This window comes from Marmota monax, unplaced genomic scaffold, assembly GCF_021218885.2.
Source record: "Marmota monax isolate L192 unplaced genomic scaffold, Marmota_monax_Labrador192_F-V1.1 WCK01_AAM20220418_F8-fsc00127, whole genome shotgun sequence".
In the NCBI taxonomy this organism is placed as follows: Eukaryota; Metazoa; Chordata; class Mammalia; order Rodentia; family Sciuridae; genus Marmota; species Marmota monax.
This window is the reverse complement of record NW_026692894.1, coordinates 4,863,530-4,885,215: the sequence shown is the minus strand read 5'-3', so window position 1 is coordinate 4,885,215 and position 21,686 is coordinate 4,863,530. Positions and strand designations below refer to the sequence as shown.

Genomic DNA, 21,686 nt, shown 5'->3' with positions numbered 1-21,686 from the left:
GACTCGCCTCTAATTTTCAGCTGTAGCTGGAGAAGAGTCAGCTTGAGCAGAGTCTGGGTTTTGTAGAATTCCAATTTTTACTCACTGACTATTGTGAAATGCCTGCTGGTGTGTGTTGTGCTCTGCCAGGTGGTGAGAACACTTCAGAAAAAGACCATGGCTTTCTAGAAGCCGAAAATGTGCTTGGCACCATGGCTTCCCCTGGTGAAGACGCTGTGTATAATTGACTTTCCGGTTTTTCCACTAAGCATATGTTACTTTTGTAATCAGAAAAACTTAAAAGTGGAGCTGGGTGAAAACACATTGTTGAGTGAAAAAAATCAAGATGTACAATATGCATATAGGGCAGGAGTGTAGCACAGTGGCAGAGGTTTAATCTCCAGCATTGGAAAAAAAAATCACACATTGTAAATATGTATAAGAATGTCACACTGTATGCCACAAATATGTTTAATTACCATGTGTCAATCAAAAATAAGAATTTTTTAAAAATTGTAACAAAAGATGGAAGGGATACTGGATACCCTTCAACTTCAGAAGAGTGGTTCTTGGGAAGGGAGTGAATGGGAATTGGACATCAGTGGTCTCTCTCGTGCTTTATATTCTGTTTTAAATTTATTTTTTAATTAATCAGTTAATTTATTTATTTGGTGCCAGAGATTGAAACTGGGATACTTAACCATTGGTCCACATCCCTAGCCCTTTTTTATATTCTATTTAGAGACAGGGTCTCACTAAGTTGCTTAGGGCCTTGCTAAGTTGCTGAGGTTGGCTTTGAACCTGTGATCCTCCTGCCTCAGCCTCCTGAGTAACTGGGATTAAAGGTATGCACCCGGCTAGTGCTTTATATTCTTAAACTAAATGTGACAAATGTTAACATTTGTGAAATCGGTGATGAGCTCATGGATATTTTTTGTATTATTCTTTGTACTTTTTTTGAGTATTCAAAAAATGTCAATTAAATGCTTTTATACTGTTTTAAGAAATTTTTTTCTTAAAACCTTTGTTAGATATCAGCCAGCCACCCATGAAATTATATAAAATTTAAAATAGCATTGTGAGTCGGAGTCAAAGTAAGTCATATTTACAGTGGGGTGGCATTAATATAAACTTTAAAAATATGCAAAGCGACCTTTTGTATTGTTTTGGGATACACACATAGAAAATAAAAAATGAGTGTGAAGTATGTCAGACTCTGTAAGTGGCTCCCTAGGGGGAATGGAGAGGTGTGTGCTAGGGGTCTGAACTCCATAGTTTCTTATTTGTGAAACTGGGTATTGATCACCTACATGAATGGGCCTTACATTAGGATTTAAATCTAGTTTATTTTTAAAAATGTATATAGATAAGCCCTGATTTATGTATGTTAAGGAATCAGAGAGTGCTTGGGTTAGTGGGTGCTATGTGGTTGGGATAGGGAGAGTCTCAGTGAGGTTATAGAATTTGAAGGGAATGCTGCAAGATGGATGCAGTTTTGAACAGGGATGTGGAAAATAGAAAAGCATCCAGGCATGTTGGTGCACCCCTGTAATCCCAACAGCTTGGAAGGCTGAGGCAGACAGATTGGAAGTTCAAGACCAGCCTCAACAACTTAGTGAGGCCCTAAGCAGCTTAATGAGACCCTGTCTCAATAATAAAAAGGACTGGGGATGTGGCTTAGTGGTTAAGTGCCCCTGGGTTCAATCCCTGGAACCAAAGAAAATAGAAAAGTATTTGGAATAGGGGAAAGAACCTGATTTGATAATTAGATTATGTTTGGAAGGTGGAGTGGAGACCAGTCTTTCCTAGAGTTGAGTTTGGGCTGGGGAGGTGTGGAGATGGAACAGGCTGATAAGTGAATTATAAAATCAGGAAATTGAGCACCTTAATTGTCAGGCTCTTTTAGTTTATCTTCATTTAGCCTCTGTGATCGTTTTGGTTTCCTTTCCTAACTTCTTGCCTGGCCTTTTTGAGGTGCACTAAATTGATTTATTATACAAAGTGTTCCAGGTTCAGATTCATCATGGTTTAGTTCAGCAATGTGTTAACAAATTCAATTTGGGCTCTGATACCTTTGCTGATAAAGGCCATCATTTATCTTAGACTTTCTGCCTGTGCCAGCACATCGCTGACATCTTTAAAAAGTAGTCGAGTATGATTTTAAGATTCCTTTCCTAGGTAATTGATGTCCTCTGGCCCTTTAGCCTGCTCGGTTAGGTCTGCTTTTTCTCTGCATGTGTTACTGGCAGGTGGTAAGACTCTTTTTACAGAGAGCAGTTAAGAATCCTCTCTTATTTTTCTATCTAACTGAGCCATTGAGATCTTCTTGCAGAGTTTATCCCCTGATTTTATGTTTGACTAAGAAGAGGACTTGTGGACCTGGAGAGTTCAAGTGTACTCAGAGAATATCTGCAAATGCTGCAATACAAATCAAGGACCTTTTAGGTTTTTTGCATTGTGTTTTAATTTTTTTTTTTTTAACCTAAGTCCTCTCTCTCTCTCTCAGCCAAATTTTCACTCCTTTACTCTTTTTTTTTTTTTTTTTTTTTTGATACTGGGTATTGAACTCAGGGGCACTCAACCTCTGAGCCACATCCCAGCCCTATTTTTATTTTATTTAGAGGCAGGGTCTCGCTGAGTTGCTTAGTGTGTCACTGTTGCTAAGGCTGGCTTTGAACTCAAGATCCTCCTGCCTCAGCCTCCCTCAAGCTGCTGGGATTATAGGCATGCACCACAGAGCTCATCTTTACTCTTTGATTTCTTGTTATTTATTTATTTATTTTTAGTATTTGTTGTTATTTATTTATTTATTTATTTGTACCAGGAATTGAACCCAAGGGCCACTTAATCACTGAGCCACATACCCCGCCCTTATTATTTTTTATTTTGAGACAGGGTCTCACTAAGTTACTTAGAGCCTTGATGAGTTGCTGAGACTGGCTTCGAATTTATGATCCTCTTGCCTCAGCCTCCTGAGCTGCTGGGATTACAGATGCATGCCACCATGCTTGGCTCTTATTTTTTGTCCTTTCCCCCAGCCTAGGAAACTCTTCAAAATCCATTAGAGTGGTATTGTTTGCTTATCAGAGTTTGTGTTTCTGTCCATAGTACTATAGATTACTTACTTCCAGAGAAATTTAAGGAGTAGAGATTCTTATAGCTAAAAAGGAAGGGGAAGTATCCAAAACTAAAGGTAATAGGTGAAAAAAATCCCCTCTGAACTTCATTTTATTTATTTCAGTGCTGGGAATTGAACCTGGGGTGCTCTACCACTGAGCTATATCCCTGGTCCTTTTTATTTTTTATTTTGAGATAGGGTCTTGCTGGTTTTCCCGGACTAGCCTAGAACTAGTCATCCTCCTGCCTCAGCCTCCCCAAGTAGCTGGAATTACAGGTGTACACTACGGTTCCCCTGAACTCTTAATAGAAATCAGTGTGAAAATGATTGGATTGCGTACATTTTTATTTAAAAGCATTTTTAGGATCACCTCTGTACTTGGTGAACTTGTTCTGTTTTCTAAATATTGGGTGTGGATTAAATTATAAAAATGAAAGGAGGGAGAAAGCCAACATTTTTTGGCACTGCGTGTGTGCTGAGTAGTGTTCTAAGTTTGCAAAGCTATCGCACTACCTGCTTACCATTAAGTGAATATTACCACCCACCAGGAATTGTGCTAAAGGGCTTTTGACACATCATCCCATTTAAACCTTCCAACCTTCTTAAGGTTGCTTGACTTATTTCTTGCAGAGGTGATACTTGTAGATGATACTGAGCAGGAAAGGCACAAAAGGGTTTGTAACACAAACCTAGTCTCCTTGGAGCCTGTCCTGTCCTTCAGTCATTAGACTCCTTTTCTTAACCGCTGCTACTGGTGTCTTGTATGTTCTGAGATACTCTAAAAATATACCAACTTAATCATACATAATTATGTGTGGACATTTAAAAGATTTTTACAAAAATGGTATCATACCTATAGTATGCATCTGTTTTCAATTAATGTCTCAGTTTGTTTCATGTCAGTGGATTTAGAACTGCCTCATTCCTTTTAAAAGATGGACTGTGTCGGGCACAGTGAGAGAAAAAAAAGGTTGGGCCGGTGTAGCTCAGTGGTTCAGCACTTCTGGGTCCAAGCTCCATTACAAAACAAAATAAAAAAGGATGTGCTGTAATTTGATTTATTTTGTGATGCTGGGAATTGAACACCGGGCCTCATGTGTGCTTGGTAAGTGCTCTCCACTGAACTTCATCCCTAGCCTAGTGTACTGTAATTTATTTAACCAGTTCATAATAATCCTTTTCTTTTAATAGGTAACTTCAGCCCATTTATATTTATTGGAATAGCTAACATATTAGTCTTAGTTCTATTTTCAATATTTTCTTTAAAAAAAATCTTTTACTAAAAAAATATTTCACTACACAGACTGTGCCTGTTTTTGTGGGGGCCTGTATATATCTATTCTGATAATTTGGAAAAATTTTTTAAAAATTTTAATGACTTTGTGTGTGTGTGTGTGTGTATTTTTCTAATGGTACTGGGAATTGAACCAAGGGGTGTCCTACCACTGAGGTATACCCCCAGTCCTTTTTATATATATATATTTTTTTCTTTTTTGTTGGTGCTGGGGATTGAACCCAGGGCCTTATGCATGAAGGCAAGCACTCTACCAACTGTGCTATCTCCAGCCCCCATATACTTTTTAATTTTGATATAGGGTCTTTCTGTCCTCCTGCCTCAGCCTTCCGAGTTGCTAGGATTACAGCTCAGTGTCACCAGGCCTGGCTGTACTTAAAACTTTATATCATATTTCTTCAGACATTATCTGTTGATTCCCACAATGAACAATGATTAAATCCATAGTTATGTTTCTTGCTTCTTCTCTCCCCACCTACTTTCATTTCCTTATATTATTTATTTTATAAATTTATTTGCTTAAAGGCAAGGGTGTAGTAGCTCAACAGAAGAGCAGTTGCCTAGCATGCAGAAGGCCTTGGGTTTGATTCTCAGCATCACAAAACAAATCAAACATAAACATAAAATTATTTGTCTTTAGTTTTTTGTAGTACTGAGGGTTGAACCCAGGGGAGGGACACTCTTCCATGGAGCCATGCTCCCGGCCCCTTTTTTTTTTTTCTTTTTTAAATTTTGAGACAGGGCTTCCCTGAGTTGCCCAGGCTGTCCTTGAACTTGCAATCCTTCTGCCTTAGCCTCCTGAATCACTGGGATTCCAGGAATGTGCTATTACTGTGGTCTTGTTTCTATCTTAAAATATACTTAATGCTTCTGTTGTTTGAGCTATCAGCTTAAATATTTTGTGAGCTCTCAAAGATGAGAAAGTTAAGGTACTTATTTGTACTCATTTTCCTCTTTTCTATTTTAACATTGTCTGTTATATTACCTTCACACTCTCTTCTACAACCATAAAGTCTCAAATTTGAGACTTAGTCCTGTACTGGTCCTTTTGCTATAGTTTTTCCACTTATTTCAGTTGAAATTTGTCCTTTCCTGGTTTCTTCAGGCAGGAGATTGTTTTTTTTTTTTGTACCAAGGATTGACACTAGAGGCATTTAACCACTGAGCCACATCCCCATACCATTTTTAATTTTATTTATGTATGTATGTATTTTTTTGCTGGGGATTGAACTGAGGGGCACTCAGCCACTGGCCACATTCCAAGGCCTATTTTGTATTTTATTTGTGTGTGTGTGTGTGTGTGTGTGTGTGTGTGGTGTTGGGGATTGAACCCAGGGCCTGTGCATGCAAGACAGGCACTCTACCAACTGAGCTATATCACTAGCTCCCTATTTTGTATTTTATTTAGAGATAAGGTCTTGCTGAGTTGCTTAGTGCCTTGTCGTTGCTGAGGCTGGCTTTGAACTTGTGATCTTCCTGCTTCAGCCTCCCAAACAGGATTATAGGTGTGCACCATGCCTATCAAAAGACTTTTTAAAACATTAAATTTTTTTAAAAAATTTATTTCATTTTGTGCTGGGGAGTGAACCTAAGGCCTTGTGCATGTTAAGCACTTGTATTGCCACTGAGCTGCATGTACTGCAGCCCCCAAGACTACAGCGTGTGTGTATGGGGAGTGCTAGGCATTGAGCTCAGCCTTATGCATGCTAGAAAGGTACTCTACCACTGAGCTAAAACCTCAGCTCCCCACCCCTGCCATTTTTCCCCCCAGTAGATTAGTGTCTCCTGGTTGAGTTGTTCTAGGAGGTAACCTATTTCTCAAAGGTCCCATCCAATTTGGTGACAGATGGTACTCAGCCCACATGTGTGGCTTCTTGACCACCTGCTTCTTCCTGTTTCTTTTTTTAGTATCCAGCCGGTGTATGGAGCACAACACCCTCCTTTGGACCCCCGACTCACCAAAAAGTAAGTCAAGACATTTTTCCTTTTATGCTTCTACTTCTTGCATCACCCTCTCCTATTTTGTTGAAGTGACCATTTCCATTTTGTCCTTTTGTAGCTCTTTCTCTGCCCTATTTTGAACCAGGAGATGAGCATTTTTCTTATCTCTAAATGGTCCGTTACTAAATGGGAAATTATCTCACTTCGGAGGTTTTGTGAATATTATCCCTGAAACCTATGGATCGGTGACCACTCTCCCCATCTTCCAGCAGGAGATCTGGTTTCTGGGGCTCTCTGCTTCTGAATATAAGTAGGCCTGACCCGCCTCCCTCACACTGTGAGAACCAGGGCAAATAGCATGTAACTGTGGGCTGGTGTTCTTTAGGTCTTGAATTTGACAAATTCAAGGAATCCCAGGCATACGTACAGTAGAGTTAGAACCCCACTGGAGACTATGACTCTAGTAAAACTCTTAATATATTCTTTTTAAGTACAACAGAGACTGTGGTTTAATCCACGTTTTGTGAGTATGTATCCATACCCCCAATTTTCACTTTATTACCCCTTTCTTTCATGGGTATCACTCATTACGGTGAATTTAAATGAGCTGGTAGGTCACCTTCTCAGCTCGGAACTTTGGCCTTTGTCTTTGGGTATGCTTAATTTTTGAACTTGTTTTCTAGAAGAGCTGTAGTGTGTGAGGAAAGCTAATGATTTGGGAAGTACAGACCTAAGTTGTCACCCTCTTGGCTCCTGTGTCATAATATCTACCCTTCCTTCCTTTACAAAATCAGTGGGGAAGTAAAGATAATGTGCAAACTGTAATTCCAATTATATGACTTTCTGGAAAAGGCAAATCTCTGGAGACAGTAAAAAGATCACTGGTTGGTGGGGTTGAGGTGGAAAGAGGGATGAATGGGCACAGCACAGATAATTTTTAGAGTAGATACTATAATGGTAGATCGACATCATTATACATTTGTTTAAATCCATGAATGTTTGACATCAAGAGCGAAAACTAAGAAAAATAAACCATGGATTTGGGAGATGATGATGTGCCAGTGGAGGCTCATCAATTATAATGAATGTGCCTCTGTGGTGGCAGTGGGGGTGTTAGTAATGGGGGTGAGCTGTCTAGTCTGTTGACCAGTGTGGCAGGCCCTCTTGATTAGCTCCTTGGTAGTCTTTCCAGGTGACCCCACTTTTTCCTTTCGCAAAAACCATGATTTTATTCAGATGTTCCGTAAATAATGATGCTCTTAGGCAGTATTAGGGTTGGTGTAACCCTTTTATGATAATCCTTTGGTCATCCCAGTGACTGGCTTAGGGATGGTCTCATCTCATTGAGCATCTCCTGAGAGAGGGCTTGGAGAAGGGTTTTCTTTTTGGACCAGAGAGTAATCATTCTGAGAAGGAAGCCTGTTTTTGCCACCTGTTTCTAAATGTGGTAGTGTGAAAGGAAGATGCCATAAGTTGTAGCAGCTAATTTGTAACCTGAAGAAAAGGCCAGAGATTGTGGAGACACTAACCCAGCAGCCTAATATTGTGGTTTACTATCTAAACATTATAGTTAAGTATTCTGTAACTTGTAACTAACAGCATTCTGCTCATAGGCAGGGGTTGTTAATTGGTAATACATCCATTTCAGCATAGTTTATAATTGCCTTTGATAAACATGTGGCTAACATATAAACCCATCTGTCTACCCATTCATCAGGCACTGAGGTATACTGTCCCATTTTATGTTTGGATCAGGGTCACCATATCTTGTCAGCACCTGTCATCAACTGAGCTTTCTATATCTAGGACAGTAATACCACCATATCTCAAATTGTCAAGACAAACTTTTTTTTTTTAACTTTATTTTGTTTATTTTTTTATGTGGTGCTGAGGATCAAATCTATTGTCCCACATATGCTAGGCAAGTGCTTCACCCCTGAGCCACAACTTCAGTCCCAAACTTTTTATACTCTTGTTCTCTTAGCTATTAATGATATAAAACCATGGATATGTCCCCTGATCACTCAGAAGAGTTGTAGTCCTACTTTCATTGGATGTAATCACTTAGATTTGAAAATAGGGAGGAATTAATTGTCACTGAATTAATTGCTTCCTTTTTCATGTATGTGGTGGTGGTTAATCCCCTACAACATGGGACAACACCTAGGTATGCACCAGACCGTTTTACAGTTCCAGATTGTTGCTAATAAAACATTTATCACCCTTGTTTTAATACCTTTGTTGGGACATTTTTATTGTTTTCTCCGCTACATGATTGTCCTTCCATTTCAAACTGTCATTAATTACTGTGTGGTTAATCCCCATCACGGCAGAAGCCATTATATTGGGTCTTCAGTTATCTGAACTACACGAGCACAGTAAGCCATTCCCTGTCCATGTGTATTGACTTCAATTTGCCAAATTATTACTGGTAGTGATAATATTGTCTGCAGTAATTTTTATAGCTCAAATAAAACTAGTCTTATTGCTACACAGCCCCATTGGCCACTTGATGGCATGACAAGCTTCTTAATATATTATTTTCTAAATTGATTCTAAAGTTTGAGAGGTCTTCTAAGTTATAAGACTGGTTCATATGAAGAAGCTACACTGTTACTAAGATGACTTGGATTTATTTGAAAGTTATCAATTTCCCCACTTGCTTCACATCACCTTTTCTAAAAATCTTATTGTGTCCCTATAAATATGTACAAATATTATGTGTCAACCAAAAAATTCTATTAAGGGGAATAACCATGTTGGCCTAATAGTGTCTAACCTGTGGCCATTCATTTTCAAAATCTTCTTCACCAACTGTTACTCGAATGTACCATTTATTCTGTTTGAGTTTTTAGTGTTACCTGGATTTCTTGAGTGTCTTTTTCTTTGCCACTTGCTAGCTCCATGATCTCGGGCAAATTACTTAGCCTCTCTAAGCCCTGGTTTCCTCATCTGTAAAATAAAAATAATAAGCCTCACCTCATAGGTTTGTTGTGAGGCTCTCATGAGGTGAGGGAAGGAGCTGGCTTTCTGAACTATACTATGACGTCCAAGAGTGAGGTGGTGTGGTGAAAGGGCCCACCCAAGGCCAGTGTGACTAAACTTTGATATAGTTGTGTTAAATAATGTTGGTTAAATTTCAGGCCACACTGTGGCATTTTTGTATGTTGGGTCAGGGACTGTGTTAAAATGAGATAGCCTATAAATGGAAGGCACCTCCAGCTAGAATTACCTGGATTAACTTTTTGCCACTACCACTGGTGTCAACAGTAAGGGGAGACATTTCACTTCCAAGGATCACATCCCTAGATGTGGCTTCTTCTCTTTCAGGCTTCCTAAATCTGACAGCCCATTCTGAATAGCAGGAAGTTTCCCTACAAGGTGAGCGAGTGGGCTGTCAGCTGTGTGCATTCTGGGACATTGTAACTGGTATGTGGCTCCGTGTACTCGGCCACTCCTCTTCCCTGGCTGCGTTGCCTTCCACACTTTACCCTTTTCTTTTTAACTAGTTTTTCTTGGTGGAGTAGCTCGAGAGCTCCTGCTGCTCTGGGATCAGGCAGACCCGGTTTGAGCCTAGACTCCACTGCCTGCTGGTGACCTCAGCAAGTGCCAGTTCCCCCATCAGTCAGAGGGGAGTGGAAGGATGGCCTCATGGGCTCGTTAACAAGCATTACATGAGAAAACAGTATATGTAAAGGCGAGCGCGGGGCCTCCTAGGGAGTAGCCCCTAACTGTTAATGTATTTATGTATGTGTCTATGGATTTACGTGTCTCTCTTGGAGAGATGACATTAGTAAACGTGACAAAGCTTCAAAGCCTTAGGCCTTCCCCACATTGTCCTTGGTCTGTAGCCGTGTCCGCCTTCATCCAGGGGTGACCCACAGTGCCTTTGCCTTCCTTGCTGTTCCCTTCTATCCTTGTGGGTGGTTCTCACTGACTTTGTTCTGTCCTTAGAGTCTCATCCTCTTCTGGTGATACCAACCCCTTCCTTTTTCCTTAGGACAAAGGTGATTTTGTAATTCCTGGGTTGATTCTTGGGTTTTGTAGGCTAGGTAGGTGTCTCTAAGATAATTTCTGGCAGCCTCAAAATGGTCTGCCTTAGGCTGGGGATGTGGCTCAAGCGGTAGCGCGCTCGCCTGGCATGCGTGCGGCCCGGGTTCGATCCTCAGCACCACATACAAACAAAGATGTTGTGTCCGCCAAGAACTAAAAAATAAATATTAAAATTCTCTCTCTCTCTCTCTCTCTCTCTCTCTCTCCTCTCTCCTCTCTCCATCTTTAAAAAATAAAAATAAAAAAAATGGTCTGCCTTGAATCTTATACCTTTCTGTCTTGTAGATGACAACCCTTTCCTCCCTACTTTCCTCTTCATTGTCTCTCTCTCTCTCTCTTCCTTTGTCCCTCCCTCCATTTCGTTCTCTATTTCTCTCCCTCTCCCTGCCCCACCTCTCTGAGGATTGAACTCAGGGCCAGGCACAGGCTAGATAGGCATCCTTAGCTTTTTATCTTTAAATCTTCATTTGAGTAAATTCCAATTTTTCTTTGTTTGTTACCTGGGATTGAACCCAGGGGTGCTTAACCACTGAGCCCACATCCCCAGCCCTTTTTATTTTTTATTTTGAGACAAGGTCTCACTGAGTTGCTTAGGCCCTGGCTAAGTTATTGAGTCTGGCCTTGAACTTGTCAATCTTCCTGCCTCAGCCTTCCTAGTCACTGAGATTACAGGAGTGTGCCACCATACCTAGCCTCCAATTCTTCTTCTTCTTCTTTTTTTTAGTATTTATTTTTTAGGTGTAGATGGACACAACACAATGCCTTTATTTTTATGTGGTGCTGAGGATCGAACCCGGGCCCTGCCCGTGTTAGGCGAGCGCTCTACCGCTGAGCCACAATCCCAGCCCTTAGCCTCCAATTCTTACTCTACTTTATATTGAATAGTTATCTGTTTCAAAAATATAATGAAATATTCAAATGCATAAAAAGGTATGAATAAAAATACAGCAAATATCCTGATATCCACAATTCAGCTGATTGACTCCTGGTTTTTATTTTGCTCTCAGTGGTGTTAGGGATTGAATCCTGCATCTCATGTATGCTAGGCAAGTCTCTGCCACTGAGCACACCTCCAGCTCTAACATTCACTTTTTTTTTTTTTGTATTGGGGATTGAACCCAGGGCATTTAACCACTGAGTCACATCCCGAGCCCGTTTTATTTTTTCATTTTTGAGACAGGGTCTCACTAATTTGCTTAGGGCTTTGCTAAGTTGCTGAGGCTAGCTTTGAACTTGCAATCCTTTTGCCTCAGCCTCCTGAGCCACTGGGATTAAAGGATAGGTATGATGGTGGGATTCCGGGCATGTGCCACCATGCGCCACCATGCCCGGCAAAATTCACCTTCTTGATTTGGTTTATTTGAAGTCTTCAAAGCTTGCAGTATTTATGCAGTCTGGATTTACATGTGGCCTCTAAGCAGGGAAACAACAATAAGGACACGTGCCTGTGCAGTGATTTGTGGATGACAGATCTTTCTTACTCCTATTTAGATTTCTTCTAGAAGTGAACCCCCCTGAGGTGGTACTATAAGGGGTGGGCCTTGGGCCTCTCCTAGAGAGGAAAAGTAGTCATAGCAGTCATGCTGCCGCACAGGAGTACTTTGCCTTTTTGCCTATAGTTGGATTTTTGTATCTGCAGACTCTTGTACTGCATTGCTTAGTTTTATTATTTTTTTATTTGATCTTTTGTTTGTTTCTCATTGTTCTTTCAATAGGTTTATGAGTGCTCGTCCTTTAGGGATTGATGAAGGCCAACAAAACAACCTATTCCATTGATTAATAAAAGCAGTATGCGCATTGTAGAACGCATGATTAATTCAGAGAAGCATAAAGGTGAAATTAAATATCCTTATAATTCCACAGCTCAAAGATAAGCACTGTTAACATTGAGGTATTTTTCCTGTTCTTTTTAATGAATACCTTTTAAAAAAAAATACAGAGATCATAAGAAATATATAACTTGGGACCAGGCATGGTGGCACATGCCTGTAATCCCAGCTATTCAGGAGACAAGGCATGAGGATTCCAAGTTAGAGGCCAGCCTCAGTAATTTAGAGAAACTGTCTCAAACTAAAAACTAAAGAGTGCTGAGAATGTAACTCAGGGGTAGTACACTTGCCAGGGATGTGTGACATCCATCCTGCGAAAAACAAAACAAGAAAGAAAAAAGAAATATATAGTTGGGGTCTTTTTTTTTTTTTTTTTTTGCTTTTATTTATTTATTTTAATACCCTTCCCATATACGACTATTTTTTAAAATTTGTTCTAATTAGTTATGTATGAGGTAGAGTGCATTTTGACGTATCATACATAGATAGAGTATAACTTCTCATTCTTCTAATCGTACATGATGTAGAGTTACACCAGTTCTGTAATCATATATGCATATGGTTTAATAATGTCTGATTCATTCTATTAGCCTTCCTTCCCCAAACCCCCTCCCCTCCCTTCACTCCACTCTGTCTAATCCAATGTACCTCTGTTCTTCCCTATCCACCACCCCCAATCCCCTTATTGTGAATTAGCATCTGCATAGCAGAGAAAACATTCAGCTTTTGGTTCTTTGGGATTGGCTTATCTCACCTCCCATGATATTTTCCAGTTCTATCCATTTACCTGCAAATGCCATAATTTCATTCCTTTAAGGCTGAGCAATAAGCCATTGTGTATATATACCACAATTTCTTTATCCACTTATCTGTTGAAGATCACCTAGGTTGGTTCCATAGTTTAGCTGTTGTGAATTGAGCTGCTATAAACATTGATGTGGCTGCATCACTGTAGTATGCTGATTTTAAGTCCTTTGAGTATAAACCAAGGAGAGGGATAACTGAGTTAAATGGTAGTTCCATTCCAGGTTTTCTGAGGAATCTCCATACTGCTTTCCATAGTAGTTGCATCAATTGGCAGTCCCACCAGCAGTGTATGAGTGTACCTTTTTCCTCACATCTTCACCATCATGTATTGTTCCTTGATATTCTTGATAATTGCCATTCTGACTAGAGTAAAATGAAATCTTAAGGTAGTTTTTTTTTTAAAGTTGTAGGTGACACAATACCTTCATTTTATTTATTTATTTTTATGTGGTGCTGAGGATCAAACCCAGTGCCTCACCCATGCAAGACAAGCGCTCTACCATTGAGCCACAGCCACAGCCCACTCAGTAGTTTTGATTTGCATTTCTCTAATTGCTAGAAATGTTGAATATTTTTTCATATATTTGTTGATTGATTATATTTCTTCTTCTGTGAAGCGTCTGTTCAGTTCCTTAGCCCATTTACTGATTGGGTTATTTGTTTTTTTGGTGTTAAGTATTTTGAGTTCTTTATATATCCTGGAGTTTAGTGCTCTATCTGAGGTGCATGTGGTAAAGATTTTCTTCCATTCTGTAGGCTCTCTCTTCATGGTATTGTTTCCTTTGCTGTGAAGAAGCTTTTTAGTTTGATTCCATCCCATTTATTGATTCTTGATTTTACTTCCTGTGCTTTAAGACTCTTGTTAAGGAAGTCAGTTCCTAAGCCAACATGGTGGAGATTTGGGAGGATCCTATTTTTATCTATTTTGTGGAGATTATTTTTTACTTTTGGTGGCTATAATTTAGTTAATCACTTCTATTTTTTTTTTTAACAGTACTAACGATTGAACCTAGAGGCACTTAACCACTAAGCCACATTCCCAGATCCTTTTTAGTTTTTGTTTTGAGACAGGGTCTTGCTAAGTTGCTTAGGGCTTCTCTGAATTGCTGAGGTTGGCTTTGAACTTTTGATCCTCCTGCCTCAGCCTCCCAAGGCATTGGGATTACAGATAAGCACCTCCACTGCAGCCCCAGCCTTTTTTTTTTTTTGTAAGACAGATTGTCATTAAATCACAGTTGCCAAGGCTGGCCTGGAACTTTCAACTCTCCTGCCTCAGCATCCCACTCTCTAGGATTTTGGGCATGTGCCACGGAGCCTGGCTAGATGTTTTTTTTTTTTTTTTTGGTTTATAGGTTTTAACCAAAAGAAGTAGTGGGCTAGGGCTGGGGCTCAGTGGCAGAGCACCTGCCTCGCACATGTGAGGCACTGGGTTTGATCCTCAGCACCACATAAAAATAAACAAACAAAATAAAGATATTGCATTCATCTATGACTAAAAAATATTTTAAAAAGAAGTAATACTAGTATAAACTGTTTCAGATCATCTTTGTCTATGCCTATGATTATCTTTTTAGAGATAATGAACTACACCAAGACTCGTGGTGTATGTTACCAGATCATTCTCCAGAGGATTGTATGATACACACTCATTGTAGTATTAGAGGTCTAGATTCCCTGTATCCTGCTTTCCACTAAAAACAATATGTTATTAAGACTTTTCTTGTTTAATGGGTAAAGAGTTGCATCTTGTTTTCATTTACAATATCAAATATGTCCTTGGAATCTTGTGTTGTTCTGTATTATTACGATGTATTTTCCTTTATTCCGCCTGGGCTAGTGTTTGAAAGTAATGTCTTGTGATATCTTGTCCTCTTTTTTGGTATTCTAATGGGGGCATTTTGATGAGCTATGTCAGTTGTCAGACTATATGTGTCAATGTTAATTTAAACTGTCTTTTACAATAGGTAGTGGACCATATGGGTCAGCAGACCACGGACTTCTACCCAAAAAGAAGAAGTACCTCTTAGAAGTGGGGACTTCAGCTCTCCTGGCAGATCTTTGTTTACACTCTAGAATGGCCCTGCCTCGCTGCTGGGGGTGGGGGTGGGGGGTTAGACAGGCATTTTAATGATGTTTTGACCCTGTTGTGTTCCAGTCTCTGTGTACTGTAAACTTAAGATAAGACCATATCCTCTGCTTCCCTGTTAAAGGTCTGAGGGATGCTAGGTAGGGCTGAATTAGAAATGTCCTAACCAGATTGTCCTGGGGAACCAGAATAATGGCCTTCAGACACTAAAGGGGAATGGGACTTGGGACATAAAGAAAAAAATTCAGTAAGTAGGAATGATGTTATATGATTATTTTTCCTCAATGGGTTAGTCTGATGTTTCCCAACTTTTAATTATATACCATCTTTGTGAGTTTTTGCTATATCTTGTACTATTCTTTATTAAATACATTTAAAAATTTTTAAAAATTTTCTTTACTCAAATAGATTTATTTAAAAAAGTAAACCTCATCACTTCTGTAAATGAGAAACCAATATCATTTGCCATAAATAGAACATAACTTTAAAAATAGATAAAGTAAGGGCTGGGGCTGGGGCTCAGTGGTAGAGCACTCGCCTGACATGTGTGAGGCACTGGGTTCCATCCTCAGCACCACATAAAAATAAATAAATAAAATAAAGGTATTGTGTCCATCTACAACTAAAAAAATAAAAATGAAAACCACACACGCACGCGCGCGCACACACACACACACACACACAAAATAGACACAGTGAAAAACATAACAATCTCATTAAATTCTAAGCCAGATCCTGTTGTTGGCAAACATGTTAGTCCTGAGGCTGCCTCTCGCTTTGTTTACAAAACAAAAAAACAGAGTCTTAAAAACAGTAGTATGGGGCCTGGGTTGTAGCTCAGTGGTAGAGCGCTTGCCTAGCATGCGTGAGGCACTGGGTTCGGGTCGCCAGCACCATATAAAAATAAAACAAAAAAAAATAAAGGTATTGTGTCCATCTACAACTCAAAAGAAAAAAAAATTAAAAAAAAAAAAAACAGTAGCATCAAGCCTAGACTTTTTCTCCTCTATGCTAGCAGAGGACTTTAACAGAGCTATTAAAAGGAACATTTTCATTTTGGGACTTAGTGTTTAATCCTACATATGTGCATATGTGTTGTGTTATCTCCTCTCCTTCCAGTAGCTTATGTCCCGTTCTAAGGGCTGGTTCAGGTTGTGTTGCCATAACAGATTAACTCTGAAATCTTAGTGGATTAATACATGAAGGTGCGTTTCTTGCTCATGTTGCTTGTTCAAAATAGGGTGGGGTGGGATGGAGGCCAGACTGTGCTCACCCTCAGTTGCCTAGGCTGAGGGAGGCCCACCATCTGGAACCTTGCCAGTCACTATCACAGGGGGGAGTCCTGGAGAACTCACACCCGTGAGTTCTTTTATACTGTGGACTTGAAGTGTGTATATCACTTGTTTTCTCAGCCCATTGGCAAAGTCACATGACTTTGCTTAAGTGCAGGAGGGCTGGGAAATATAGAGGAGTACATGGCATATTTGGTGACCATTGCTGTCTCTGCCACATCTACCTGTGCTACAGAGGGCTGGTCTGGAAGCCTCTGGATGAGCAATGGATGTGGGCAGTTGTTGTCTAAAGAAAGGTGATGATTGTGTAGGGCTAGCTTATTATATTGTTGATATTATAAAAGCAAGTAAATGAAAGTAGTCAGACATGCTGAACAGCCTCTTGGTAATGTTGTGTCTTTTCTTAAAGCTTCATTAAAGAACGGTCAAAAGTCAACACAGTTCCTCTGAAGAATAAGAAGGCCTCAAGTTTTCATGAGTTTGCTCGGAATACCAGTGATGCTTGGGACATTGGCGATGATGAGGAAGAGGACTTTTCTTCACCTTCTTTCCAAACTCTGAACTCAAAAGTTGCTTTAGCAACTGCAGCCCAAGTTCTAGAAAACCACAGCAAGCTGAGGGTAAAGCCAGAACGGTCTCAGTCAACAACATCTGACGTTCCCGCCAGCTATAAGGTCATAAAGTCCAGCAGTGACGCCCAGCTATCCAGAAACTCCAGTAAGTCCCTTCTGCCCCCTCCACAGCCTCGGCCTTCTCAGCAGAGTACATTTTATTTAAAATTGATTTTTCTTTAAGGAATCACCCAGATCTTCCTGGGATGGTAAAAAGCAAGCTCAAGCCTGAGGTTTGACATCAGCGAGCCTAACTGGTCACTAGCTGTCCTTGCCCCTCCCACTTTGGTCACTGCCCAGCCCTGTGACCTGGGCCTTTGCTTCCTGACACCCAGATGTTGCCTGCTGTTCTCCTTCTCTTTTTCCTTTTTCTGTGGTGGGGTCTAAAACTTCTGTGGTTTGATTGCTTCACGTTGCGTTAGGTCTGCCAGGTTTATGATGTTGACTTACATCTTTAAAGTTGTAATGGCTGAAATGGTTGGCAGCCCTGATGGACTTCCTGGGGAAGGCCACCGGTATAGGGTGGTCTTTTTCCTGTTTCTGCAGGAGGGAGCAACGAATGATGGAAAGCACCTGGTCACACCTCCCTGCCCATCTGGCATGCCGCCAGCATGGGTGGGACGAGAGGAAAGGCCTGTTCTGTTTCTTCTCAGGAAACTGGCCTCAATAACTGGTTGGGGTGATCGTGGTTTTATAAGATATTTGGGGACTTTCAGTGTACTCTTGTGTATCCATTGCTGAGAGTTTAACGTGTCCTAAAGGGTTTTATGGAAGTCAGTTATTCAGAGCTGGGGAGGGAAGGACCGTCCTTCTAGTGAAAGTTAAAGTGGCTGACCGGTAATGGACAAGAAGGAAGTTCAATATCAGAGCCCTGGAGTGTGTCCTGGCTCATGTTCTAAGAGCATTTCATTATAGCAAGCTCTTTACACCATTCCAGAGTCTTTTTCCATCTTGCTTCTGGTCCCAGCTTGAACCATCAATGCCATGCTCAGATGGGCACTTGGTGTTGACGGGCCTGGTGGCCACAGCAACAGGCTGTGGAAAGTGTCTGCACACTGTAATTGGGGGTGTAGTTCCCGGTGTGAGGAAGGCCCCCTCCATGATCACTGTTGAGCTGTCCAGGACTCTCCAGCATTTTTCCCTCATGGAGAGGTACTCTTCTGTATGCATCTGTGATATGCTGGCTGTTAACAGACAGATGCACACAGAGGGGAACCTCTGTGTATCTGCTCAGCTTTGCATTTTCTAGGTTCCACTAGTGACAGTAGGCATCCCAGCCAAGCACCTCGTGACAGTTGTTTCTGTAAACTTTCTAGTAGTGCTGGTTAATTTTGTTGTGATCATTACTTTTAAGGCCTAGATGTATTAAGAATATGAAACAGTCATGAAAGTCATGGCAGTCATGATTAAAAGCACTTCTCTTGGGCTGAGGATATAGCTCAGTTGATGGAGTGCTTGCCTCCCATGTACAAGGCCCTGGGTTCATCTCTCAGCCAGCACCATAAAAACAAAACAAACAATCCCCCCCCAAAAAACAACAGCAAAACAAACAAACAACCCTCCCCCCCCCCCAAAAAAAAAAACCCACTTCTCTTTGTGGTAGTAAAATACTTTGGTGTTTTGGAGTCAGACATAACTGAGGTGTTATCTTTGCTCTCACAATGACTTAACTTCCTCAGGCTGCCCTTGTCTGTAAAATAGTTATAAATTCTTGCCATATGTTGTAAGGATCAAGTGAGATCACTTATACATAGTAAGTACTCAATAAATGTTCGTTCTCTACTGCTTGTTCCTCCTACCCACCATCTTGACTTAGAATATCTGGGGCTAGACAGAGAGTTCCGTTCCTGTTACTTCTGTCGTATCATGGTGAAGCCAAAGCTGGTTCATTTTGGTGGGAGATGTGGGAGCACAGAGGAACAGTGGCTCCCCAGCATGGGATTGCCTTTGGCCCCAGCTGCTTACCCACTGATTCCCTGGTGGGCCAAGGACAGGCTAGAATTGGGCCTGGGCTGCAGTCCTCTCATACCTCAGGACAGCCACGCGGGGCCTGGGCTTGAGGAGAGCAGCCCCTGCTTTCATTACAGCATGCTTTGAGTGTCACCACTTCTCCTGTGCTCTGTGATGTGGAAGCAGAGGAAAGCACCGCCTCAGACTGTAGTCATCCTTAGGTGGGGTAGACAGGTGCCAGCCTGGGGTAAAAAGAAAACACTGGACCTTACTTGGAGGTACCATGCGTGTTCTCGGAAATTGCTGCAGCATCTGGAGTCTGTGAGCACATGAATGCCTTGGTCCTACGCACAGAACGCAGCCCTTCCTCTAGGGGAGGAGTGGAGCCTGGTGGGGTCTCCACTTCTTGCTGCCTCAGCTGGGCACCTCTGGCAGCACTTGCAGGCACAGCCCGTGCCCTGGAGGAGGAGGCCAGTGCTGGACAGTCAGAGTTGAGGTTTTTCATTCTCTTTCTCTTTCAAATGATCTCAGGTGACACAAGCCTGAGGAATCCACTCCATAAACAGCAGTCACTCCCTCTCCGACCCATCATCCCCCTCGTTGCCCGGATCTCAGACCAGAATGCTTCTGGGGCACCCCCAATGACAGTCCGGGAGAAAACGCGTCTAGAAAAATTCCGTCAGCTTCTCTCCAGCCACAACACTGACTTAGGTGAGTCTCTGGAGCCCAGGCCAGGCAGGAGCGCTTGGAGACCGGAATTCTCAGAGACCTGGAAGCTGTTGCTCTTTACTCTTCCTTCTTTTACTTTTCTAGTATCTCCTGACCTGGCGCCCATTGCAGCGAACCGCAGGTATTAAGGCCGAAGTAGAGAGTAGGGATGAGTGAGGTGGGATTGGTGTCTGGGGCCTGTAGACACAGCGCAGCTCCGGGCTCTTCTCCTTACGGGGGATTCTTACTGAGACCCACACCCACGGTTCTCTCTGTTCCCCTCTGACTCTCGTCTTTGAGCTGTTTACTGCAGGGCTATGTTCGTGGCCTTCTGCTGCTCTTTTCAGTTCTCTTCCCTGTGCTTGTAGGTGGCAGGTGGTGGTGACCTCACTGGGATGGTGGGAGGAGTCAGGCAGCGCTGGTCCAGGTTTGCTTTAGGGCCTTTGTGGGAGGACCTAATCCAACAAGGCTGTTTTCTGTTTGCAGATGAACTGAGGAAGTGTAGCTGGCCAGGGGTTCCCAGGGAGGTTCGACCCGTAACCTGGAGACTCCTGTCGGTGAGTTCTACCCACTGTGTAGAGAAGCGTGAGCCTCACACAGCCCTTCTTGCCTGATGAGGTTAGTCTGGACAAGTTGGTCTTACTCCATAGACTTCTCTAGTCCCACTGGATGTGACAGAGCTGTGGAGCTGCAGTCCTATTTCTGTGCACAGAGACACATTTTTTTTTTTTTTTTTTTTGATACTAGGGATTGAACCCAAGGGTACTCTACCACTAAACTACATCCTTGGTCCTTTATTTTTATTCATTTTATTTTATTGATACTGGGGATTTAACCTGGGGCACTTAAGCACTAAGCCACACTCCTGGCCTTTTTTATTTTGAGACAGGGTCTTGCTAAATTGCTCAGGCTGGCCTCAAACTTGTCGTCTTATCTCAGCCTCCTGAGCCACTGGGATTACAGTCATGCACCACCATGCCCAGCTGTTATTTTTTTTTTATCTTATATTTAAATTGTTGAGGCTGTCCTCAAACTTGAAATCCTCCTGTCTCAGCCTTCCTAGTAGCTGGGATTATAGGCATGTGCCATTGTGCCCAGCAAGACACATTCTTGAGAGTTTATTCTCAGTTGTGCACGGTGGAAATATATTCGTATTCCCAAACGTGGAGAGAAGCATGAGTTGGCTCCTGTGGTCACAGTCTCACTTTCTTAACAACGGAGAAGCAGAATATAGTAAGACAGAGTGATCCCACCCTTGCTTTTTTAAAAAATTGGGAATTGAACCCAGAGGGCATTTACCACTGACCTAAGCCCCTAGCCCTTTTTTATATTTTTATTGTGAGACAAGGTCTCACTAAGCTCTTAGGGCCTCATTAAATTGCTGAGACTAGCCTTAAACTTGTGATCCTCCTGCCTCGGCCACCCAACTCGCTAAAATTAGGGTGTGTGCCGTCATGCGGGGGCCCACTGCCCATGAGCAAGCTCTGACACTCCCTGTGCTTCACTTCTTTTTCAATAGGAAAAATAAAAGTGGTCAAAACCCACTCAGCTACTGTGAAGTGGGTTAGTAAGTGGGCCTCCCTCTGCAGCCATACTAGTCTCACTCCCCCTGTGCACAGAGCACTGTGGCAGCCACTGCAGTAGGAACACTTGGACTTGCTCAGCTTGTGATTTCATTCATTCATCCAGTAAAAATTTATTGAGGGCCTGCTGCTTGCCAGGCACAGTGCCAGGTGCAGTAGCATATTCAAAGACAAGCAAACCAGTATCCCGTGCTCCAGGCACTGACTGGAGGCATTGCCTGAATGTCTTCGAGAGGAAGTATCTCTTCCCTCGCTGCTCTCCCAGCCCAATTTTGCAGCCATATAATCATCACCTCTGCCACTTTGAGTAAGTTTGGATGCTGCTCAGGGCTGATCTGGTGAGCAGAAGAGGAAAAGGAGATGAGAGAATGGGAGTGGGATCGGGACCAGGATGAGAAGGAGAGTTGGCCTGGAGCTTGGGCTAGGAAGGGCCTG

General features: G+C 41.8%; 1 protein-coding gene across 3 annotated transcripts in view; it reads left to right on the top strand.

Annotated features, from left to right (window-relative positions):
- Positions 1–21,686, top strand: part of Tbc1d22b (TBC1 domain family member 22B) — an 85,205-nt gene that overhangs the window by 6,792 nt on the left and 56,727 nt on the right. For 2 of the 3 annotated variants that reach the window (XM_046450669.1, XM_046450666.1), the window contains exons 2-5: positions 6,300–6,356; positions 16,809–17,116; positions 19,492–19,671; positions 20,155–20,225. In XM_046450669.1, the coding sequence (XP_046306625.1) occupies positions 6,300–6,356; positions 16,809–17,116; positions 19,492–19,671; positions 20,155–20,225 (616 nt within the window). The remainder of the gene's footprint in view (positions 1–6,299; positions 6,357–16,808; positions 17,117–19,491; positions 19,672–20,154; positions 20,226–21,686) is intronic. The other variant, XM_058581421.1, reaches the window with a different exon arrangement.